At 52.6% G+C, this 25,129-nt stretch overlaps 1 protein-coding gene across 1 annotated transcript in view; it reads left to right on the forward strand.

Annotated features, from left to right (window-relative positions):
- Positions 1-25,129, forward strand: part of ADAMTS10 (ADAM metallopeptidase with thrombospondin type 1 motif 10) — a 101,885-nt gene that overhangs the window by 30,974 nt on the left and 45,782 nt on the right. Inside the window, exons 4-10 of the mRNA XM_050934449.1 lie at positions 4,049-4,208; positions 9,071-9,288; positions 11,098-11,181; positions 11,747-11,892; positions 16,369-16,412; positions 17,939-18,044; positions 22,196-22,342. Coding sequence (XP_050790406.1) covers positions 4,049-4,208; positions 9,071-9,288; positions 11,098-11,181; positions 11,747-11,892; positions 16,369-16,412; positions 17,939-18,044; positions 22,196-22,342 — 905 coding nt within the window. The remainder of the gene's footprint in view (positions 1-4,048; positions 4,209-9,070; positions 9,289-11,097; positions 11,182-11,746; positions 11,893-16,368; positions 16,413-17,938; positions 18,045-22,195; positions 22,343-25,129) is intronic.

Consider the following 25,129-nt stretch of genomic DNA (forward strand, 5'->3'; position numbering starts at 1 on the left):
ACAAGAAGCAGTGCAGTCTGGTAGTTAGGAAAGTTGGCTTGCAAATCAGTATGCATGTGTTCAACTCCCTCCTCTTCTGTTGAATGGCTGCAGGCCTTGGGTAAATCACTTTGCTTCCCTGTGCCTCAATTTCTCTATCTGTAAAAAAGGGCTAATGCTACTTACCCTCCTTTGTGAAGTGCTCTGGGAGAGACAGGCTAGGTATTAACATTAATATTCACGGGGAGGCGCAGCCTGTGGAATTCTGAGCTTTTGACAGGGTTTAAAAACATTCCAGTTCCTCCTTAACGCTAATTATTAAAGGGTTTGATAAAGAATTTGATTTAACTGGTAAGTTATTCCTATTATGAGTTGTATTGCAGTAGGGCCTGCAGGCCTCCAATCCAAATCAGGACCCCCATTGTGCTAGGGGCTGTACAAACCCGGGGTAAATATCATTGCTGCCTCTGCCAAAAAGAACCCAATGGTTTATAATCTTGCAGTAGCGATCGGGACTGATAAAACCCTATGAGCCAACATTCTATCCCTGTAGACAAATACATACCGTAGATTGTAAGGTGTTTGGGGCAGGGACTGTCGTTTTGTTTGGTGTTTGCATAGCACCTAGAATAGTGGAATCCTGCTCCATGACTGGATCTATTAAGTGCTACTGCAATACAAATAATAATAATGATTAATAAATACTCTAGTGATTGGAGCTATGTAAATACTTCAGACACACAGACCGCCTATGGGGGCCCTCCTTTGCGGTCAGTTCTATCTGACCATTAAGGACTATGAAATTCATTACTGTGCAACCGTCTGGTTTTCCTTCTGAATCTTGAATTGTTCAGGCCTTTACATTTGGAATGAGCAATACTTGGGATCAAATCCTGCTCTCCCATTGGTGTGAATCAGAGTCATTCTGCTGACTTCACTGGAATTAACTCTGGTTTTTACACCAAGGGAAGTAAGAATAGAACTTGGCCCTTTTTATCCGTTGATGTTGGAGGTGGGGTTAATTTTCTGATTGCAACATTTTTAATTTAATTAAGACTGGGGGGCAGGAAAATGACCTTGGAAGTCAACATAATTCGCTATCCATCCAAGTTAGACCCAAGATCTCTGCTCTGGTGAATATCCCCCACCTCTGGCATTATCTGATTATCATTACTGGCCCAAATGTCTAGACTGAGCCTGTCTGTCTTTCTCATTTTTATGAGGCAGCCCATTCCCCTAGTATTTGAACCCCTTAGTGCTGTGGCAGCTGAGAAACTTAGCCCCCAGCTCCAAACTTCCATGTACTTTGGGGGGAAGTTTGGATCCAGAGCCTAATCCAGACATAAACTTTGTGGCTTGGTTCCCTCTCGAGTCAAAACTCGTAAGAAAGACAAATCAAGGCCCAGTCCTCCAAACACAGATGTGATTAACTTTACTCATGAAGCTTATATAATAATCCTGAGCTCTTACATCGCACTTTGCATCCGCAGATCTCAAAGCAGTTCACAAAGGAGACAAGTGTCGTTAGCAATATGATGTGTAAGTGTTTGCCGGCTCGGCGCTCAAACCCTCCCAAGCCTGGCTGTCAGCGAATGGGATAGACTGTTCAGAGCCCATCCCTGCTCTGCAGGTGACTTGAGCAAAGCGCAGACAGGATGTCCGGCTCATCTCCCCCACTAACCGCAGCTACATCTCGAAGGACTCCATTCCGCCCTCTTTCAGCAGCCAGATGTTATGTCAGCAACCCAAGCCATTCAGCCTGGCCCATTGCAGAGCTGCTTTTGGACCCCAGAAAGGTCAGAGCTTCACACATGCATGGGCAGGAGAGGCGGTGGCATCCCCTGCACACTAGAAACTCTGCAGTGGTCCCAGAGATGATATCCTGGGCAGATCAGTAGGGTCCTTTTCTAGCAGCACATGATTTCCAGGCAGTTCCGTGCTTTCACTTCCCGTTGTTCCACCATAAGCCGGCGGTGACCTCCTTCCCCCTGTCCCACAAAGCCAGCAGCCAGCTGGCTTTGCAGGCCGACGCTCGGCTTTCTGTTGGAATCCTCGCCAGGCTAACCTCACACTACCTCGCTTGTGTATGAAAAGGTGGAGCCGGGCCAAGAGCAACAGAGCTTGGTGTAGAAGGAAATCCCCCAGCACTCGGTGGAGATGGGGACTTCGCGGTGTGCACACTGCGCTGATTCAGCTTTCATAGCGGGGAGAGGGGGGGAGGAGACAGAGAGAGCCCTATTAAGGAGGCAGCATAGACCCCCAAAGAATGCTCACCCCAACTTTCCCAGCAAACATTCTTTTACTTACATAGCACCTTTCATGCAAGGATCTCAGGGGGCTTTATTGATCTCCAGTCTCACCCCCTGGAGCAAGAAGCTTGGTGCCAAGCGACTTGCCAGAGAATAAGCAGTAGGAGAGCTTGGAAGGGAACCCAAATGTTGCTATTCCCAGGGCTGTGCTTTAATTATGAGCACCGAGAGGAAGCATGGCCTAGTGGTTAGGGGATTAGCTGGGAAGACTCGGTTTCACTTCACTGCTCCACCCCTGATTTCCTGCGTGACTTTGGAGAAGTCGCTTGGGTTTGTCTACCTGCACAATTAGTCTGCGGCAAGCTGGGCTGTGAATATCCCACTGACGGACTGTCCTGACTCACCTGAGCAGTTCGTTAATGCCCTTTGATCTATGCCTGTTTCCAAAAGGCTCATCAAAGCACATTCATGAACTGTTAATGTGCACCAGGGGGTCCACATGGACAGCTGGTCCGCGGCAGGCTACTGCAGGGCAGATTCACACCCCAACTTGCTGGGAACTCCAGGTTTTGTGTAGACAAAGTCCTAAGTCTCTTTCTTCCTCCGTTTGCCGATTGTGAAATCGGGTTTGGCAGCACTTTGTACCTTACCAGGTGGGGCGAGGATAAATACATTAACAGTTGTGAGATTCTCATGTACGGGCATAATGGTGACCAGATAAACACTTAAGAGAGAGAGGCTTCCCCAGGCCATGGAGAGCTGAGCTGATCATAGAATTTAGGCAGGCAAAAATCCTTGTAGGTCACCTAGACCATTAGTCTGGCCTAACGAGTAGGGCAGGCTCTAGGGAAAAGTATTCGCAGGCATCCTGCTGGTTCTGAATTGCATTTCGAGTGGTCCCCCACCCTCGCTTGACTGCTTTTCACGGGGGCAGAGTTTTGCTTGCACACCTGTTTGCAGAAAGCAAATTGTGCAGCCACCGCTGAGATATGTTCAATCAAGAGAGGGGAAAAATCAGAAGTGGAAGTTGGTCAGGGACCAGAAGCAATGCCAGCGGACTTGGGCCATGTCTACACCGCAGCACTCTACTAGCATTGCTACCGCACCATAGCTCTGCCAGCATAACCCCGAAGTGCAGATACAGCCTAGGCCAAGCAAAGGGGTTTGTCAGTGGGTGTAGGGACACCACTTCCCCAATCAATAGTGCCTAGGTCAAGGGAGGTATTCTTCCATTGGCCTAAATGTTCAGTGTAGACCAAGCCTTAGCTAGCCAATCACCTACTATGAAGGAAGAAACATAATGAGGAGGCTGTGTGGCCCAGTGGGTAGACACGACCCCCAGCCTGGGACTTTTGAGACCTGGGTTCTGTTCCCATCTCTGCTACTGGATTGCTGGATGACTTTAGGCTAGATTTTCAAAGGTATTTAGGTGCCTAAAGAGGCAAACAAGTGCCTAGTGAGATTTTCAGAAACATCTAGGTCTAGTCATCGAAATACCTTTAAAGGGTTTACCTCCTCTGTGAAGTACTTTGAGCTCTATGGATGAAAAGGACCATATGGGAACTAGGTATTACTTTGGCTAATACTGACTATGTGAATGCTCCAGGAAAACAGTCATAGTTCCACAATCAACCCTGGACGAAGCTCGCAAGCAAAGCTAAGTTGGTTTAAGCTCTGTGTGAAGGTTCAGTTCTGTTCCTATTTCATCCACAGCAGCTGATGCCTCTGACCCTCTTTGTCCCCTGGGGGGTGGAGTTTTGCAGATGGGAGAGAGCGCCCTGCTTCCCTCCTCACTGCCCCCTCCCTCTCTCCTTTTACAGCACGGCGTGATTGTTGCCGACGAGGAAGAGTATTTCATTGAGCCTCTCAGCCTGGGAGCCAACATGAGCACAGGGAGTGAAGGCGAGGGAAGCCCCCATGTTGTGTACAAGCGATCGTCCCTCCAGCACTTGCACATGGATGCGGCCTGCGGCGTTTTAGGTATCGGTGTCGACAAACAAATCCTCCCCCAAAACTGTGATATTCACTTCCACGTGTGCTAGATTATCCCACTGATAGAGCCAGATTTCTCTCCCATCCATGAGAACCTGGCGTTGCCGAAGTTGTTTCAGAGAGGCCAGAAATGTTGAGGCTATCGCACTGTACCTCTGTCCCCTTCTAATGCTTAGGCCACATATCAAAGATCACAAGTCAGCTACTGCCTGTAAACTAACGGGATTCGTTCTTTAGCTCAAAGAGATTTTAGATCCAGAGGTCGTGAGTTCAATCCAGGCAGATGACTCAACTAGGAACATTGTTCCAAGTGCCCGTACAGGGACTAATCCTGTACACATGCCATAGTCACCACACAGGGATGAAGGGTCCCTTTGGTGTCAGCAGGGATTACATGAAGCTATGACAGTTATAGGCAGGGCTGGCAGCACCTGACTGTTGTTAAGGTTTCCTGGCACTTTCCATTATAAGACCCAGTTTCCAGCTGCTTATAACTTTACATTTCAGCCCACGCAGTTCAGCCGTTTCCGAGATTGGGTGCAGTGAAAAATGTATTGCTTTGCTAACGTTAAAAAATCCTTTTCTTTGAGAAGCTCTAGCGACCCCATGCTTTGTAGCAAGGACTTGAAGTTTGGCAGGCGGGTGGCCTTTGAGTCAGGGATGTGGCTTTTGCTGCCCCCATGAAAATCCACCCAAATTTGGCCAAGTTATAAGCCTTTGAAAAATTCCAAGTTTGCTCATGCTTGGTGGAGACTTTCTAGAGCTTTGGTGGTAAATTCCCTGAAGATTCTGTCCACACTGAACAGGACTTGCTGGGCCAGGCCTTGGTTCAGACGTTAGAACGGAGAGCTGGGAGCCAGCCTCTACTGTGGTCTCAATTCCCTCCCACCCCGCTGAGCCCAGGCACGGGGGAAAAGGAAGCCACCTGGCTCAAATACAGAGGGGGACAAGAGCTGGAGTGGGGGCTGGGGTATTACATTGGGACAAGGAGCTTGGAGGTGTTTGGGGGCAGACTGAGACCAGAGGATGGCGGGAGGGTTGAGGAGAGAGGGAAACTTAGGCTGGGTGTTTGGGTGGGGGAGACTGGGACTGGGAGCCAGTAGGTGCAGGAGACATTGAGACTGGATGAATAGCATGCAGCGAATAAGGCCTCGAGGGACCCACACTGAACAACGAGGAGAAAAGAAAACATGGACTAGTCGCTCGTTAATGGAGCACCATCCAGCCCATGCGCTGAGCAAGGCAGGGGTGCTGTGGAAAATTAGCATGTGCTCATGTAATTAAAGGGTGCACATGCACAAGAGGATAATGATGAATAATGTTCTGAAAATGTGTGTGTGTGTGTGAGAGAGAGAGAGAGAGAGCAAAATATGTACAGTTAGGGTTAAAGGAAGGAATCCCTCCTCATCGCACGCCCTCCCGTCACAGTCTGAGAATGAGCCTCTAAACTGGTGAGCATGAGTGTCTGTGTGATCCCGAAACCCCCAAACCATAGACCTGGATCCAGACTTTGCATCTTAGGTGCTATCTTGAGCATGTCCTGTGCATGCCGGTGAGTGTTTGTGGGCCTTTCCGTTCTGGGTGGGTGGGTGAGCGTTATTACGTTGGGGTGAGCAAGCTGAGGTGTCTATGCACGGTGTGAGGGGGGGGCTGTAGATTGCATGATTCTTTGTGGGGGGTTAGGTACACGGTGGATGTGTCTTTATAGTACCATGAGTTTTGGTGCCTGTGGGGGGAAGGGTATCTGGGGGGGGGAGAGGTTCCGTCGGGGAGGGGGAGCAAGGAGGGAGGTTCTGTGGGGTGGGGGGATCTGGGAGAGAGGTGCATTATGTGAGTATCTCTGTGTTAGGGGTAGGGGTTGTGTCTCTGTGTGGATGTGTTTGTGTGAGGAGGTGTGGGGTGAGGTACTGTATGTTTGGGTGAGCCTCTGGTGCTGAGTGTGTGTGTGTGCTGTGCCTCTGTGTGTGTGTGTGTGTATGTGTGTACTGTGTCTCTGTGTCTGTATGTGTATGTGTCTGTGCTGTGTCTGTGTGTGTGTGTTGTGTCTCTGTCTGTACTCTGTGTGTGTGTGTGTGCTGTGTCTGTACTGTGTCTGTGTATGTGCTGTGTCTGTGTGCTGGAGGTGTGCTCTGTGTATCAGTGCCTGGTGTTTAGGGGCACGGCACACCCTGGGTAAAGGAACGTCAGTCCGCGTGTGGATGGTGCCGCTCAACCCCTCATCCTGGATCTCTGGCCCTGGCTGTGGCGAGTTGGGGCTCTGCCCTCCGTTTGCCAGGTGGGATGAGCCCAAGGCCTGGCCCATGTTTGAGCTGGAGCGTTACACTTCCCTTTGTCAGTGTGAGTCATATTTGCACTGCTCCGCTGTCGGATGCTCCATGGACAGGGTGAGAACATGGAGCCATTCACAGGAGAGAAACAGCCGCTTCTGAGAGATGCCGTGGGCTCTGGGAGGCATTGGGAAAGGAGGGCAGTTATGTATTTACCTTCCTTTCTTACTCCTCCACTGGGAGACCCTCCCCCTTCTCCTCGCCATCGGTGCTCTTATGATCGGTGCCCTAGAACGGCATAAGACAGGACTCCTTTAGAGGTGATGAACCCCCATACATGGATGGCCCAGAGGGTGCCAGTAGAAGTGTCCATTCCAGCTGCAAAACTTGCGCCTGCCTCCATCCTGCAGAACGATGCTGAACCCCAGCCTACGGGCCCCATTTCGCTATCACGAATCATTTCTGTCATGCCACCGTACCAGTCCCCAGTGCCGCGCAATCACAGGCCTGTGATCAGCTGGCGAAGAACTGCTGCCTGCCACAGAGAGCCTACGGACTAAATGATCTGATTGTGCATCATATTCTAATGAACTGTGTGCTGTATGCACACGTGTGTGTAGAGATGAAGAACAATGATTAGCCTGTGACCTAGGTCACCTGCACCCTGTTCCCTGCTCTACCACAGACTGTCTGTGTGACCTGGGGCAAGCCACTTAGCCTCTGTGACTCAGTTCCCCCTCTGTGAATGGGGGAGAACAGCACAGCCCTGCCTCCCTGGGGTGTGGTGAGGAGAAAACATTAAAGATTGTCAGACACTTGGATATTACATATGTACCTGAAATACATAGTGTGTGTGGTAGATCCTGCAGTGGGAAGGGCCAGGGCCTCTGTTTTGGGAGCAGAGGGATCTGAGATTCATCCCCATTGTCTGTAGTGTGTGGCAAGGTGACAATCCCAACCCTAGGCTGCCCTGGGTAGGCTCCTGCTGATCGCACTAAAGGAAGATGAAAGGAGAAGCTCCCCCTCTACAGGGTTCTCTGTCAGGATCAGAGAATGCAGAGAGGCAGCTGCTCCCAGCTGCCCCAGGCCCTTGGCAAGTTTGAATATCACTGCAGGATGTGTTTGACCCAGAGCACGTAAATCCAGCATCTCCCTGACCTGCGGAGGAAGCGCAGTTCTAAGGGCTGGTGACTGAGGAGGGGTCTGAGGTGAGCTCCCTCCCACCTGTGCCTGCTGGAGCATCAGGAGACGACCTGGACTCTCCTGGCCCCGCGTTACGCGAGGCAGCCAGCAGAGTCCCCTTGTGCTGACTCTTTGCCACATTCCCCGGCTTCCAGACGAATGCGAGTCTGTTCCCAGTTGTTTCTTGGAAAGCAAAGACCACAGAGTAAGAGCCACAGGCCAAATACAGCTCTGAACAACCACAGCACAACTGGCTGCAGCAGCGACACTCCCTCCCATCCCCTGCACCCCGACCAGCCTCACCTGTGTGCAACAAGGAGCTCCTCCCCATCAGCCCCAGTGGGCTTGCCCAAGCTGCCGCAAGGCAATGACTGAGAGTCACCGCTCCCTGACGGCCAGTGGCAGCCGCATTCCCACCCAGGAGGACGTTATAGATTGAGCCCCACGTCAGGACAGAGAGGACATGAATTCACCCTGCCTCTGGTTTCCCAGTCGGTGAGGTCAGTGGGAGCACTGGCCGCAGCCTTCCAGCAGACCGCAGCTCCCAGAATTCCTTGCAAGATGCTTCTCCCTAGGGACAGTCACCATGCGTGTTTGGCGGTGGGGAAGGAGCATCCCCAATGAGGTTGAACCCATTGGGAGGCAGCCAGTTGGGGGGCAGAAGGCTCGGTGCACCAGCTGGTGGCACCAACTGCTCTTGACGCTTGCAGCAAAATACCACAGTCCTGCTGCTGCTTCGCGGTACGTCCAAACGGCAAAATAAAACCTCCAGCAGTGAGTCTCAGAGCCCAGGTCAGTGGACTCAGGCTCCTGCTGCGAGGATAAAAATAGCCACGTAGACGTTCCCGCTCGGGATGGAGCCCAGGCTCTGAGACCCACTCTCCTCACGGGGTTTCAGAGCCCAGGCCCCATTCTCCAAGCAGCAATGTCTACGCGGCTATTTTTAGCCCTATTTTTAGCATGAGCCCTGCCAGCGCCAGTCAGTTGAGCCGGGCTCTGAGATTCGCTGCTGTGGGGTGGTTTTTTACAGTGTAGACGTACCCTTAGAGGTTGCAGCTCTTGCTGCAGGGGGAATCCCGAATCTCAAACTCAGGTCCCAGCAGATAAAAGGGAAAGAAAATGATTTGCCGTTGCCTTGTTTTCAGGTTATTTCTTTGTAGTTTCTAAATCTGCACAGCTGACGGAGCAGTGCTCCCACGACAGAGCAGTGCGCGGGCCACAATGGGGAAAGGGCTCTGGCTCGGGATAGCAGAAGGTGCTGCCCACCTCAGCATTGAAGTGCAAGGGCAGATGGCGAGGCAGGTGGCTCCCAGTATGGGCAGCAAGGGTAACTGGCAGGACAGGGCTGTGATGAATCTCATTCACGTGCACCAAAGCCAGAAAGCCCCTTTCTCTCCTCAGATGAGAAGCCCTGGAAGGGGAGACCTTGGTGGCTGCGGACGCTCAAGCCCTCCCCTCTGAAACCATCGAGCAATAACAGCCAGCGAGGCCAGCTGCCCCTGAAGAGATCCGTCAGCACCGAGCGCTACGTGGAGACCCTCGTTGTGGCCGATAAAATGATGGTGGGGTACCACGGGCGGCGGGACATAGAGCAGTATATCCTGGCCATCATGAATATTGTAAGTGTTATACCCATATCACGGCCCCCCAGGGTCCCTGTGGCCCCCAGGATGGTAGCCAGGGGAACAGCCATGTGTCCACACTGCTGACTAACCGGGAGAGGCTGCCAGGGAGCAAGTGGGAGGTAGACTGCAGAGTGCTGCACTCAGAGGGCACCCCGTCTCCTGGAGGATCATTGGCAGCCCTGGGGCAGGTCACAACCTGAGTCTAGACATGGCCTGGTCTGCCTAAAACACGGTGACCCAAAACCCAACTTCTGTATTTGCTGGGGAGGACGGATCACAACAGGGGGACTGTGCCTGTATCTCACTCGGCCAAGCAGGGCACAGTAAGTTGTAGAAAGCTCTGCCCCTGCCTCCTTGTTCAGTCGGGTAAGATCGACCCAGCTATATCTTGGGTCCAGGTTTGGTGTGGGGCAGACCCAGTGCTCCCATTGCCAGCACATGGATAGGGAGAGGCTAGAGAGAAGTGGGGAATGAGCGGACTATTTGGAGGCCTGCAGTGACTTACTCCCAACCCCCAGGGTGAGGGATGTCAGGAGCAGAAGGCCCTTCACGGCTATTGCTGGGGTGGAGCAATTACACGCCGCCCCTTACTCCAGGCAGAGCCTAAAGTGTAGCCCATAGGGACCACTTCTAGAGTCGGATGCTAATGTATCTGACTAGGAGTGGCAAAGTCTAGCCCCACACAGCTGTACTGTAGGAGGGTGGTGTCACGGAGTCCCTAGGCGATGCTCTGGAACTGCTCCCCACAAAGCCAGTCAGGACTCTGGGGACCCTCCTCTTCCTTGGAGCAGACTTTTTCAGGGCAAGAAGCTCACACGTCTTCACCTCCTGGGTCTCTCCTTGGAGCATTCAACATCCTCTGCCCCTCCGTGTGCTTCCCACAGCGAGCCGCCCCGGCGGGGTCCTGGGGAAGCCACAGGGTCCTGCACCCCCACTTCGCAGTCAGACGTGACTCTCAGCCAGCCAGTAAATCAGAGGTTTATTCGATGACAGGAACACGGTCTAAAACAGAGCTTATAGGTACAGAGAACCCCTTGTTTTGACCCTTTGACCTACACACCTGCCCTTGTTATATTTTCTGTTGTCTCCCATAATTATTTGAGTTCCCGGGCTTGGTGCATCCTCCCCAGAACCCAATAGGACCATGTGCGGATTGTTACAGAGGCAGGATTGTTACAGAGGCAGGATACCAGGCGAGATGGATTAAGGGGATGCCCTGGGTGTGCTGACTCCTGTGTTCCCGTGAGAAGAGACAGGCTGGGAAGTTGTTGACAGCAGGTGTGAAAGCCTCTCTTTGCTGGTTCTTTGCCCCGTCCCCTGCTGGACACCGTTTAGCTAGACTTGGGGCTTGTTCTGTGAGTAGTTTCTAATTGTTGCACGTGATGTAAAACATTCCCCAAGTTGTTTCCTGCACCTATGCATGGTGCTCAGCAACATTCAGACCCAAGGACAGTGCAACCCCAAAGCCAGAGACCTTCACCCTCTGAGCTCCAGCAGAAGATCCAGAGAGGTAGCGCTTTCTGTTAGATTCAGGGCAGAACTAAAGCCCCGATCTGAACACCCTTGGCCTTTGTTAGGTTCCGAAATCCAGATCCCAATGTGATGGCGCAAGCCCATCACTGGCTATCATGTATCTTGAGTTCAAGCCTCCCCTCAGTGGAGGGCGAGACCTCTACACACCAATAAACGCTCGAGCAGACCTGGTTCTTTCCAGCAGAAAGCAGCAGCGTACACGTAAGATGCCATCTCCCCAATGCTGAGCTCATTTTTAAGACTTGTCTTTTCTTGTTTCTTGGAGGTCAGGTTGCCAAACTTTTCCAGGACTCAAGTCTGGGCAATATTGTCAATATCCTTGTGACCCGTCTGATTCTCCTCACTGAGGACCAGGTAAGGTGGCAGCAGAGCTTCTGGCTAGTGGGGGAGCTTTGCCAACCCCGCCCCCCTCCACCCTAGCTGTGCAGTGTAGTCATGATCCCCTGATCCAGCAGTGCTGCCTTGGCTTTGTGAAATCTTGTATTTTAACTGTGTGGTAAAGCTGTGAACTGCTGCTGAATGGTCCGGGTTCCATGCAGCATGCAGCTAGTGTGCTGCTCAACAAAGCAGGTTCTCCCAGGTGCAGCACACCTGCTGTGCTAGAGACCAGACCACGTTTGTTCAATCAGAACTCACCTGTCATGCCCCTGAATGGACCCAAGCATTTACTGGGGGCTTGATTCTCTGTTCGGACAGAGTGGAGAAGGGGTTGCTGCAGGGATCCAGTTGCAGTTCTGCTCCCAGGCAGGTCCTATATCTTCTGCTGTACTTTCCCTGCCTCTGCCCGCCAACCAGTCCATGCTCACAGCCCTACTGTGCAATGACAGAGGGAAGCAGTGCTGGACTTAGCCCCCACTCATCTAGGGAAGGGCAGTGCACCTTCTCCATGTCACACGTTCTCCTCTTGCTTCCGTTCCAGCCCACCCTGGAGATTAACCATCATGCTGGGAAATCCCTGGACAGTTTCTGCAAGTGGCAGAAATCCATTGTGAACCGGAATGGCAATGGGAATGCCATCCCTGAGAACGGCATAGCCAACCACGACACTGCTGTGCTGATCACCAGGTAAGGCCCTCGTGCTGGCCTGTGCTCTCTGGGTCCCTCTTTGCTGCAGAGGTGACCCAGACACTTCCCCAAGTGTTGCCCCCAAACCTCTTCCATCCAGACACAAACCCACCTCTCCTGGACATGGAACTGCTTTACCCCAAGGCTCGCTGGCCCTTCTGGGGCTATAGGCTAAAGCCCGAGCAAGGCTTTTGCCCAGGCTGGTTAACCCACCCGCTTTGCAGTGAGGACGCAGGCTAAACCATGTGAGTCCTGACAGTCCTTCAGTGCCTTCCCATAATTCGCCCAGCCTGGCCAGAAGCAGTTGTGCTGAAATTGATAGGGTATAAGCACATGTCCAGGTGCTACGGGCCGTACTGTTCTGCCTGTGAAAGTATGACCACAGTGCAGACATGAGAACTGTGCAGGGTTTAACTAACCCGGGGCATTGTGTCACGGGCTAGCCCCACCTGGAGCGCTCTCCTGAGGCACGCCATGGCACAACAGGCCTATCTGCCTCAGTGTCCCTCATTCAGAGACCCAATAACTTTACTCCAGGTTCTGTTGCCTCAATAATACCCCTCCCGATCGAGTTTATTACAAAATCGTTGTGCAAAAATCCCAAAACATCAGTCCCAACCCATAGTCCATTTGTCAGCTCCTGAGCATGGAGTCCTTGAAATCCCAGGGCGTCTAGGCCCTCGGCGCCCCACGTTCCACTCTCTAGCGTCTTCTGCCATACCTGGCTTGGTCCTCTCCTGTCCTTCTGCAGGACAGCGACCCAAGTCCTTCCAGCTGGTCCTATTTCCTTCCGAGTGGGATCCCCACTGCCTCTCTTCTGGGAGATCATCCTCACCAGGGGAGCATCCCTCACTCCCCCGGTCCTCTCACTCTTTCCCTGGGTCCAGCTCTGCAGCAGGGAGACGTCAGCAGATAAGTTCCTCCACTGCCCTGCTGCCTTCAGCCTTCTCCAGCCCTCAGCCTCAGCTCTGCGGGTTAGATGTCAGCAGGAAACCCCCTCTGCTGCTCTCTGGCCTTCAGCTGTCTTCAGCCCTGGCCCTCTGGCTAGATGGAGTCAGCCAGAAAACCCCTCTTGCTGCTCTCCTGCCTTCAGCCTTCTCCCGGGAACCAACCACAACTTCCTTCAGGGACCTTTCAAAGCCCCCAGGTCTCCGGCAGCTCTCATCGGCCCTGTCCTGACTGACGCAGTCTCTACTCTAAGGCAAGCCCCAGGTGTCTCTCAGGTGTCCTTGTCCCCATCTCTGCCCTCATGCTGCTGTACTAGTGGTTGACCGGGGAACCGTGCACCAGGATCCAGCCCAGGGATCCTACAACCCCCAGCCAAGGTCTGCTCAGTCCAGCTCCTCAGTGCTGCTTCCATAGGCTTTTCTTCCTACTGTCCAACTTTTGTCAGGCCTTCTCCCCCACAGCCTCTCTAGGTTCTCCCGTCCTGCAGGGCTGGGAGTCTCAGGACTCGCCCCTGGAATTCCCCACAAAATCCCAAACTAAAAGTATAAACATAAACCAAACTTCTGTCTTGCTTGGGCTTGACTTTTCATTCTCCTCATTTTACTGGCTCTAGTCCTCGTTTAAAGACCTCCTTGCACCCTCCCCTGAAGTCCAGCTCCTGCCCTTTTATCAGGACTTTACCACTGGCGCCTGCTCCGTTCCCAGCAGCTCCTTCTGCCTTCTCCTTTCTCGGGTTCACTCTGATCCTTTATCGCTGTTTTGCCCTCTTGCCTGGCCAAACAGGGCGCACCTGTTCTGGTACTGGGATGCTGGACCTGCTTTGTGGACTGGATCCAGCCACCTGTGACATGTTGGCTGAGCAAGACAAAAGCTGGGGGTCCCTGAGAGCCCAGGACTGTTTATGAGGCATGAGACTGGCATGTCAGTGGGTGCTGACAGGCACGTTTGGAAGACTTCGGCGCAGCTGCTCGATGCTTGCCCGCAGCCAGCGCTGGCTGCCTCTCGCCTACCTGGACGCTCAGTTTTAATGGTGGGGGCACAGGATGGAGACGGGTTTGATGTCCCAAATTCGGGGCAACTGCAGTGGGCTACGTGCAGATGGTGTGGGGCGGGGCGGAAGGGAGGGAGTTGCACGTTCCTTTTTCCTCCAGGAAGCGCGTCGGGAAGGTCATAAAATGAAAGCAGCAGAGCAGGGAGTCTCCAAGCAGGACCCAATTCCTGCTGGCCTCCCCAGCATGCTGCACACTCGCTCCAGTTCCCTCAGCTGCAGAAGCTGCACGGAGCCTGGCTCCTGTCAGACGAGCTTGTGAAATTTTTGATGGTGGGGGGAGGAGCAAACCAAAGCCCTGTCAGCCCCGACTTCACCTTCCCTGGCTCGCAGCGGCTGCTGCGTGTGGGACGCGGACGCTGACTCCAAATTCCTTGGCCTCCTGCCAGATGTTTGAACTAACCCTGAGAGACTCTCCGGGCCCAAGTCCCCGGGGCCAGCTCCTGCGCCAGCCCTGGGAAGGGCCTACCACATCTGGAGCTGTCTGTAATAAATTCCCTGTCTCCCGATAACATCTTGCTGAGCTGTGAGCTTTTTTCCTCCGCCGGAGACGTGTCAAGTCAGAACCTCCGAAGGCTTTAGCGGAATCCGCTCGAAACAAAGCAGCGAATGTTTCCCCCTCGCTTGGTTTCCTGTCGGGGGCGAGGGGTTTGGACACGTGGAGCAAGCAGGGAGGCCAGAGGGCCAGGAGCCATCTACCAGCAATTGTCACTCTTAACCCATCGCCTGCTGGAAGCTGGTTTTCTCCCCGGTTTCAGGGTCTGTGAGGCAGCCAGCGGTAGCAAGGCTGATTTTTAATTCTGGCTGGCACGTGAGCTTCCCCCCTTCCAAGCATCCTCCACCCTTTGAGCCATTGCACCTCACTCCTGACCAGCAACACGCCTGCTATTCCAGCCCACCCTCCACCATCCTCTTCTCTCTCTGTCACGCGCACACACATATAAAAATTCAAGAAAGGCCTGTGTCACTGCATTGTTAGTTCCCAAAGCCCGTGAGTATCTCTATCTGGGGCTTAGCTCTGGTCTTTCTTCGTACCTCCCCGCCCGGCCCTGTGCCCCAGGTGAAGGAATCCTGACAGACTATATGCGTCACACTCCTCACCTTGAAGCTCAATGGACTTGGGCTGGGGCTGACTAATGAGGAAAGCGGATTGCAGAGCCAAGCCCCGTTCCAATTCCTCTGACCCCTCCCCCTCCAGCCGTGCTGAGATCAGGCTGGCCAGGTCAGGTGCCGTAAAATTGTCCAAAGCTTGGGTCCCCCCGTCTGAGCCTGGGTAAAAGACTCCTCCGGAAACCGAGGTGCACAAAATGAGCAGCTGTTTTGGGAAACGTAGGCCTTGCCGTAACCTCCCTGTGCATCATTGTCCCCATCTGTGAAAGGTGGCTCACAGGGTGCCTGAGGGGGGATACGTTCATTGGGGCATGTGAGGCTGTTGGACACTCAATGGACGGGGGCTATGGGAAAGGCTACTGGGGAGCAGGCAGTGCTTAATTTGTAGTTAAAAAGGTGCCGGGACTCAAGCAATTTTTTTTCATTCACAAGCCTAGAGGTGCCAGGGCTCTGAACCGCCGGGCCCAGAGGTGCCAGGGCTCTGAACCGCCAGGCCCAGAGGTGCCAGGGCTCCAAACCGCCAGGCCCAGAGGTGCCGGGGCGCCGAACCGCCGGGCCCAGAGGAGCCGGGGCTCCGAACCACCGGGCCCAGAGGAGCTGGGGCTCCGAACCACCGGGGCTCTGAACTGCCCTGGCACAAATTAAGCACTGGGAGCAGGGCCCCATGGGTAGTAGGTGGTTCAGCCGGAGTGAGGTCAGTAGAGCAGGTGCTGTGATTGGCCATCCAAATCGCTGCTCGCTTCCTTCTTTCAATCTTGGCATCATTTTCTTTTTGATCAAACGAAATAAGGAGGGTATTTTCCAGCAGAAGGGGCACTGCTGCTGCTCGGTTCCTAAGATCTCCTGGCATCTCAGGGAATGTCTGCACTGCCATAAACAACACCACTGCGCCAAGTCTCAGAGCCTGGGTCAATTGGTGGGTTTGCAGGGCTTAGGCCATGGGGCAGTGTGGACTCTTAACCTCAGGCTAGAGTCTGGGATCTCATGAGAGAAGTAGGTCTCAGAGCCCAGACTCCAGCCTGCGTGTCTACACTGCAGTTTTATAGCTGTGTCGTCTGAGCCCCATGAACTGGAGTCAGCTGACCCAGGCCAGCCGCAGCCATGCAGTACAGTATAGACAAACCTTCAGAGGCCCAGGCTGTGATAATACAGGTGCTCAGAGCAGCCGGATGACAAATATCCAAAGTATCTGTGCTCACTTCTCCTAGGGGAAAAGCCCGTGGGGCTAAGATGCTTTGGCAATTAGCCAGAAAACCATGCCTTTTCTTTTCCATTGGGGGGAAACTGTGGAGATCTAATGAAAGTTGCCATCTTTTCAGCTTGCACAGTTTTTTTATTTAATTTCATCTCTTTCCTTTCTTATCTTTCAGATACGATATATGCATCTACAAGAACAAGCCATGTGGCACGTTAGGTAGGTAAGAGGCCAGCTCAGAAACTCTATTGTAACTAATTCTTCACTCTTATCTAGCGCTTTGCGTCAGTAAAGGACAAAATGTTTGACAAAGGAGATCAGTAGCCCCATTTTACAGATAGGGAAACTGAGGCAAAGAGCGGCAAAGTGCCTTGCCCAAGCTCACTCACCAGGCCAGTGATAGAGCTGGGAACAGAACCTAGGCATCCTGAGTCCCTGTGTAATGCTTGATCGTCTAGGCCGCACTGCCTCCTTACTTCAATGAGTGTTTAAAAAAAAAATCTACTCAGTGCCAAAGGTCTGGTGACTGGCTTTGGCCCATTTCACTGTTCTATCCTTTGTTCAGTTCCAGCCCAGTGACTCAGAACCGTTCTCATTCTGAAGGCTGGTCAGCAGCCCAGTCTCTCTGGCTGCAGAGGAGAGAGCTAGGACTCTGTTGTGATGTACATGAAGGGAATTCTTTATTGCCGCTGCTGAACACAGACCACGCTGTTCTCTCTGGCTCTGCCCTCTTGTACTGCCCATACACAGGGTCTCCGTAAGTTTGGTCTAAACCGAGCGGTCACAGAAGGGAGGGCTGAGTATACTCCCCCAAAGTAAAATAGATAGGATAGATCTCAAAGAAACTTCTTAGAGGCTTGGTGATCCAGCTGGGAGGCCAAGAACCTAATGGGCCGTGGAGGACAAACTCCTCACTCATCATGGGATTGTGTCCTGTTCTGGTGGATTGGTGGGAAGCTTGCACCTGCTCTGTAGGTAAATAGAGGGTTCCCTTGTCTCAGTATGGCACCTGTCGGTAGGAATCTATGCTCTTAACAAATAACCAAAGCCTCCCCCCAGCCCTGCTGCCTTGCTTCTGACTCCATGGTGGAAGGGAGCCCGGCATTGAGCCTGAGGCATTCTGTGTGCAGAGGGACTGAGGAACCCAGAGATATTCCCGGGGTGCTGAGCAGCACAGATGGATGCAGGTTTGATTCTAGTGATGATGGGTGCCAACCAAACCCCCGGAGCGGAAAGCCCAGGATCTGGGCTTTGTCTCTTTCCAATGGGCAGCAGCAGGACCATGGCTTCAGCCCTTTATAGACGGATATTCAGTCTGCTGAAAACAGGCTTTGGATGGGCCTTTCTGTCCCCACTGGGCTCATCTGGCGTGACCAGCTCCACTTCCTCACTGTGTAGACAATGTGGGGAGCAGATCTGAAGCCTGGTGGAGTTTTATTGGCGCTTGGCGTTTCCAAGCCCTCCTGCTGTTGCCAGCCATCTCGCGGCAAAGCGAGTTCGTGGACAGCACTGGGAGTCGCTGGAGACCCGGGTGCTAGAGCCCAGCAAACCACTTACCCCTCCTGCTCTAGGGCCTGATGCACAGTCCACTGAAGTCAGTGAGAAGAGTCAGGCCCTCCAGGCCAGGTTAACGCGCCGAATTAACATTAAGCCCAAAGCCCGCTGTTTAACCCTGAAACACGGCTTGTGGTCTCACCACCAGTGCTCCTCACTGGCCCCGTACCAACCGCAGCTGCCTTTCCTAGGGCTGGCCCCGGTGGGAGGAATGTGTGAGCGAGAGAGAAGCTGCAGCATCAACGAGGACATCGGGCTGGCCACTGCCTTCACCATTGCCCATGAGATCGGCCACACGTGAGTGTTACACCCGGAAGCGTTCCCCCAGGGAGTCGCTTAACAGGAAAGACCTCCCCTTTTTGCCTGCTCTCACCAGTAGCCAACTGGAGAATCGTCTTCAGCGTAAAGACCTTGGAATAGCCATGCGAGGTGGGACCAACAGTCCATCCAGTTCAATATCCCACACCCATACCAGATCAGATAGGCTAATGTCCCCACTCCGGGCCAAAGCAGATCACACCAGTAGTGCATATAGACAGATCTCACTTCTTGCTCATACTGGGCCAGGCCATTGTCCTGTCTCCAGCAGTGGCCAATGCTCTGTGCATCATAGGAAGGCTTGTGATGCCTAATGCACCTGGACCAATGTACGACGCTATACCATGAGGAAGGGAAATTTCTTCCTGACGTTAGTGATGCGCTGGTGTCCTGAGCCTAAGCATTAACAACCCCTTGACACTTTATCTTCTCTTGTGTAAACTTTTGGAGTAGGGACTCTTGTTTATTTTATGTTTGCACTGCACCTTGCACGGTGGGACCCATTTATCTCACATGCACTTGCTTCTCAGTAGAAATATTTAATCATAATTAATACATTTATTCAAATAAACATCTCGTTTTTAATCCTGTTTAGCTATATGCCTCAGCAATGACAAATATCAAGAATGACAAGAATAGCATCCTGTAGTTATGTAGGCTAAACTAAGAGCAGTCAAATCTCATGCTCCATGTCTTCAGCTGCCACCTCCATGGGTTAGGAAGGAATTTTTGCCCCACATGCTTTCATGCACAGTTGTTGAGGTACATTGTGGGTGGCCAGGATTATTACACTATCCTCTGAAGCTAGAAGCAGGACACTGGACTAGGCAGCCCAATGGTCTGGTCAAAGAGAGGAAATGCCATATTCCTATAATACTGTGTTATTAGTCCCGTGCAGAGTGAGTCTCATTAATTTGCGGGAGGGGAGAATATTAGTCATTAAGGGCCCAATCCTGTGAAATGCTGTGGAAACAACTCCTGTTGCCATCAAGAGGAGATGACCTTGCCGGATCAGGCTTTTAGCACTCATTACTCAGAGACTTACTTTACCTTAGACCTTGGTCCAGCCTGTGCTTTGCTGCACATTGGGCAACCCACATTTGCCATCCTTGCCTGTCAATTGCCCTTCTCTCCAAATCTTCCCATTTCATGCTGAGGAGCTTGATGTCGTTCAGAACTGTTTGTTTCCATGTTATTCGCGGTCTTCCCCTTTTTTCTTGCGTTTTCTGGCTTCCATTCAAGGGCGGTATTTGGTAAGCATTCCTTTTCCATGTCCCAGCCACTGAGGTCTTCTTTTGTAGAATATTTGTGAGAGGGTGCCTTGTCCAGTAATTTTTCTAACTTCTTCATTCGTCTTCCTATCTCTATACGTTACTCCCAATATTCTTCTCGGACATTTGTGATGAAATGCATCCAGCTTTTGCGTATCTTTCTTGGTAAGTTGCCCTGTCTCACTGCTATATGTTGTGATGGTGATAACAATTGCTTTGTACGCAGTTTTGTCTCAAGGGAGATGTTTTTGAGTATTCCAAATGCAGAGTTTGCCTTCCTGATTCTTCTTCTTGGCCCTGGTCTACACCTGGGGGGGGATTCGATCTAAATTATGCAACATCAGCTACGTGAATAACGTAGCTAAAGTCGACATACTTAGATCGACTTACCGTGGTGTCTTCACCACGGTGAGTCGACTACTGTCACTCCCCCATTGACTCTGCCTGTGCCTCTCGCCAGGGGCAGCTCTAGGCATTTTGCCGCCCCAAGCACGGCAGGCAGGCTGCCTTCGGCAGCTTGCCTGCAGAGTGTCCACTGGTCCCACGGCTTCGGCGGACCTCCCGCAGGTGTGCCTGCAGGAGGTCCACTGAAGCCACGGGACCAGCGGACCCTCCCTAGGCATGCCACCAAAGGCAGCCTGCCTGCCGCCCTCACGGCGACCAACAGAGCGCCCCCAGTGGCTTGCCTCCCCAAGCACACGCTTGGCGTGCTGGTGCCTGGAGCCGCCCCGCCTCTCGCGGCACTGGAGTACAGGAGTCAATGGAAGAGCACTCAGGGGTCAATTTATGGAGTATAGACTAGACGCGATAAATAGACCCTCACTAGATTGATCGCTGCCCGCCGATCTGGTGGGTAGCGTAGACATACATTTATTATTTCCTCAGAACTAGTACCCTCTTGGCTGGTGGTGCTTCCAAGATACATAAAATTGTCCACCTTCTCCAGTTTCTCTTCTTCAATTTTGATTTCTGTCCCTATAGTCCCCATTAACATGACTTTGCATTTCTTTGCATTGTATCTCAAACCTATCTTCTCCAGGGCTTCTTTTACTTGATTTGTACATTTTTGTAGTCCGTTGGCATCTTAACTGATTAGAGCGATGTCATCAGCACAGTCTAGATCAAATATCCTTGAATTGTTCCATTTTAGGCATATGTATCACTGTCACATTGTTTTAATCCATAGTCGATTGCTAACATTAACAAAAAAGGAGACAGGACGCACCCCTGCCTTACACCTGTCTTGATGCTGAATGGCTTAATCATAGAATATCAGGGGTGGAAAGGACCTCAGGAGGTCCTCCAGTGCCCCCCCCAACTCAAAGCAGGACCAATGCCCAGTTAAATCATCCCAGCCAGGGCTTTGTCAAGCCTGACCTTAAAAACCTCTAAGGAAGGAGATTCCACCACCTCCCTAGGTAACCCATTCCGGTGCTTCACCACCCTCCTAGTGAAAAAGTTTTTCCTAATATCCAACCTAAACCTCCCTCTCTGCAACTTGAGACCATTGCTTCTTGTTCTACCAATCCCTTTTCTATATTAAGGCAGCACTTTGAGTTGGCGTAGAATGCCTTCATCGTGTTAATTAATTTTGTTGGAATTCCATATTGTTCCACAATTTTCCACATTGTTTCTCTGTTTACACTATCAAATGCCTTTTGAAAGTTCACAGAATCGATGGCATGACTGCGTTGAAATTCAATTGTGTTTTCAATAATCCATCTCAGGGTGAAAATAGCACCTGTGCATGATCTCCCTTTTCTAAATCCAGATTGTTCTTCATGCAGGATGGTATCCATCTTTCCTTTCATTCTGTCCAGGAGGACTACTGTTAATACTTTTCTGTGACAGATAGAAGTGTTGCTCCCCTCACCTTTCTTTGGTAACTTAATTATGATAGCAAGGGTCCATTCTTCCGGCACTTTCTCCTCCATCCATATTTTGCTGCAGAGCGAACAGATGACTTGTTCTGTGTCTTTGCCTCCATATTTAAGCATCTCAGGATGAATGCCATCCAGACCAGGTGCCTTGTTGCTTTTCAGCTCCAGCAATGCTTTTTTTACTTCTTCGATTTTTTACCTCAGATACATCTATATCTAGGTCTAATGGTTTATCATTGTTAGATTCCAGTCTTGTAACTGGTTCTGGTTGGTTTAGCACTTCTTTGAAGTGTTCTACCCATCTATTTTCGTGTTGCTCCTTAACAAAGCAGTAAAGAAACTGTGCCAAAAAAGATAAGCCAAACTGGTTAGAAAGTAAGGCTAGTGAAGCAGGGGAAAGAAACAATATAAGAACAGTCTACACGGTCCTGAAACAGTTGACAGGATATGGAACTCAGAGACTAGAGCTGAGTAAACTCCTCCCCGGTCCATCTCCCTCCTCCCAGACGAGTCCCACCCTCATCCCCACTCCCCCTCCTGCTCTTTGACCAAGTGAGGGTCCTCTACCTCCCAGTGAATGCCAGAACACAGCTCCCTACAACCTCCCAAATCTTCTCTGCCACCAGCCCCACCTCCCCCACTCAGCCGTGTGGTCAGATCCTCTCTGTTCTTCCATGCTTTCCCACTCTTATTCCCCCGCCTGAGGGAGGGATGAGAAACTGGAAGTGATGGGAGGCCCGGAGAAGAGGGCGTACCCAGGAGGGGCAGGAAAAGCTGACGGGTTGAACTCTAAAGTCCCCACCTCCCAGGGCATCTTCCATTGGCCCAGCATCCCTTACTGGCTTCCCCTAGCCGAGGAGCCTGGCCACTTCGGCATCGTCCAGCTTCCTGTGGCTCTGTGCCCAGACACGCTGGAGGGACATCAGCCGCTCGTAACCGCAGCTCGCGTCTTTGTCGTTGTTGTTGTGACCTTTTCCAGATTCGGCATGAACCATGATGGAGTTGGCAACGGCTGCGGCTCCCGCGGGCAGGAAACGGCCAAGCTCATGGCTGCTCACATCACCATGAAGACCAACCCCTTCGTATGGTCGACCTGCAGCCGGGATTATATCACCAGCTTCCTGGAGTAAGAAACCTGGCCATCCCCACCCACCTTTTTCCCCCAGGTGCAGAGACTTCTACAGCCTCTGTCAGCGATTCCCTTGGCTTCCCCTGCCCATTCTCATAAATTACCCCACATGCCCCTGCCCCATTTGCATTCTATTCTCTGGCTCCCAATATTCAGCCCTTTCCCAGCCAACAAGGCATTTCTCCTTCTCTCTGTACATTTGTCTGTGGTTTGCATTATACTTTGCTAATGCCACTAACCCTCCCAACTTACCTGGCCCTGCAGCATCCAGACCTTTCCATAGAGCCCCACAACTAGCAGGAATTTCCCAAACGAACCACCAGCTTTTTGAGACCTTCCAAAGGATTTTGGTTGAGCTGGGAAGTGTGGAGAGGTGTTGTGTGTTGAGGAAGGGTGCCGAGGAGATGCAGCTTCTCTCTTTATCCACACAGCATGGGCAGCAGCGCAACTAGCTTCCCCCATACGCTGTGGATGGGGATTTTCAGAAGTAGCTAAGGCAGGAGTGGACAAACTTTTTGGCCTGAGGGCCACAGCTGGGTGGGGAAATTGTATGCAGGGCCAGGAATGTAGGGATGGGGTAGGGGGGTAGGGTGCATGAGGGAGTGCGGGTGCATGAAGGGGCTCAGGGCAAGGGGTTGGGGTGCAGGAGGGGGCTCAGGGCAGGGGGTTGGGATGCAGGAGGGAGTGTGAGGTGCATGAAGGGGCTCAGGGCAAGGGGATTGGGGGCTCAGGGCAAGGGGTTGGGGTGTGGGGTGCAGGAAGGGTTCAGGGCGATGCGTTCCTGCCCAGCACCACTTACCTCATAGAATCATAGACTATTAGGGTTGGAAGGGACCTCAGGAGGTCATCTAGTCCAACCCCCTGCTCCAAGCAGGACCAATCCCCAGATTTTTACCCCAGTTCCCTTAATGGCCCCCTCAGGGATTGAACTCACAACCCTGGGTTTAGTAGGCCAATGCTCAAACCCCTGAGCTATCCCTCCCCCCTCAAGTGGCTCCGGGGTGGCAGTGGCACGCAGTGGGGTTAAGGCAGGCTCCCTGCCTGCCCTGGCCCCATGCTGCTCCCGGAAGTGGTCAGCATGTCCAGCAGTGGCTCCTAGGGGTGGTGTGGGGCAGGCAGCTCCGCCGTGCACTGCCCTCGCCTGTGGGTACCACTCCTGAAGCTCCCATTGGCTGCGGTTCCCCCTTCCCAGCCAATGGGAGCTGCGGGGGACAGTGCCTGCAGGTAAGGACCATGCACGGATCCCTCTGCTCCCTCCTCCCCTAGGGGCTACAGGGACATGGTGCCGGCTGCTTCCAGGAGCGGCGCAGCGCCAGGGCAGGCAGGGAGCCTGCCTTAGCCCCTCTGCGCCACGGGGTTGGCTATCCCGCAGGCTGGATTGAAAGCCCTGATGGACTGGATCCGGCCTGCAGGCTGTAGTTTGCCCTCCCCTGAGCTAAGCAACTTAGGCGCCAAGGGAGAGATTTTCAAAAGCACCTTTTGGGATTTAGGTGCACAAGTCTTAGTTACTGTCACCAAGATTTGTGCACCAAAGTTCCTTCAGTGACTTTTCTCCCCTGAGTCCCATTGAATATCGATGGGACATGTGCTCCTAAGCCTCTGATGTGCTTTTGAAAATCGTACCCCGTCCTAGCAATGCACTGCAGTTCTGCTCAAGCAGGACTCCCAGGGACGTGAAGGCTCCGTTTCTATGGCCATGCAGTCCTCAGCTTTCCTATCAAGCGGGGGCAGCTCCGGGCACCAGCGCTCCAAGCGCGTGCCTGGGGTGGCGAGCCACTGAGGGCACTCTGCTGGTCTCCGCTAGGGCGGGAGGCAGGTTGCCTTCAGCGGCTTGCCTGCGGAGGGTCCACTAGTCCTGCGGCTTCGGTGGTCCTCCCCCAGGCGTGCCTGTGGAGGGTCCGCTGGTCCCGCGGCTTCAGCAGACCTCCCACAGGCACACCTACGGGAGGTCCTCCAAAGCCATCTGACCAGCGGACCCTCCATGCTTGGGGCAGCAAAATGTCTAGAGCCACCCCTGCTATCAAGGAGGCGCTGGTTAGCACCAGTTGTGATGGGGGGTTGTTGGTGTGATGTGGACCCCGGTCTCTGCTAGAAAGATGATGCCGACTTTAAACTGAAGCTGGATAGGCGCAAACAGTGTACTGGGGTCATCAGCCAGTGGTCCAGTCTTAGAATGGTCCAAGCATCAGAGCCCTCTAGAGTAAGGTGTAAAACAAAGACTCCTCCAGTTGCAATTTTTAAAGACTGCAACAAACACAGACCTTTCCGATGGGACCCCGAGGGCGTGAGTTTTCCTCCCCTTGGCTGGGACATGAGGCTTTACCATGAAATTCCAGTCCTGGCAGCTCGTCTTTGGCTGCAGCGAACTCCTTCCCTCTTAGACCCTTGATCTCTGCACACACAACATTTCAAAGAGCATTCCTTCCATTGTGCTGGAGAAATGTGGCCTCACCAAAGAGGTTTCCGTTGTTGACACAGAGCCCTGGAGGGTCTCAACTGGTTGGCGGGGGATGGAGAGTTGACTTTAGCCCCCTTGGCCATCCCTTCCATCCACCCCCAGTCAGATGCAAGGACCTGCACAGTCCTCTTGTGCCACAGAGGCCATGGGAGTGATGACTGGAGACTTGATTTCAGAAAAGAACATGGCAGCAAGGAGGGACCGTGGTGCAGGAGGGAAAGGCAAAGTTCTTGTAAAACTTGGGCGTCCCCACGACAGCCTGGCACACACATGGCAAGCTGGGAAAAGCAGGAGTGTTCCAGCCATTGTTAATTGTAGCATTTTTG

The sequence above is a fragment of the Gopherus flavomarginatus genome, chromosome 24 (genome assembly GCF_025201925.1).
Source record: "Gopherus flavomarginatus isolate rGopFla2 chromosome 24, rGopFla2.mat.asm, whole genome shotgun sequence".
In the NCBI taxonomy this organism is placed as follows: domain Eukaryota; kingdom Metazoa; phylum Chordata; order Testudines; family Testudinidae; genus Gopherus; species Gopherus flavomarginatus.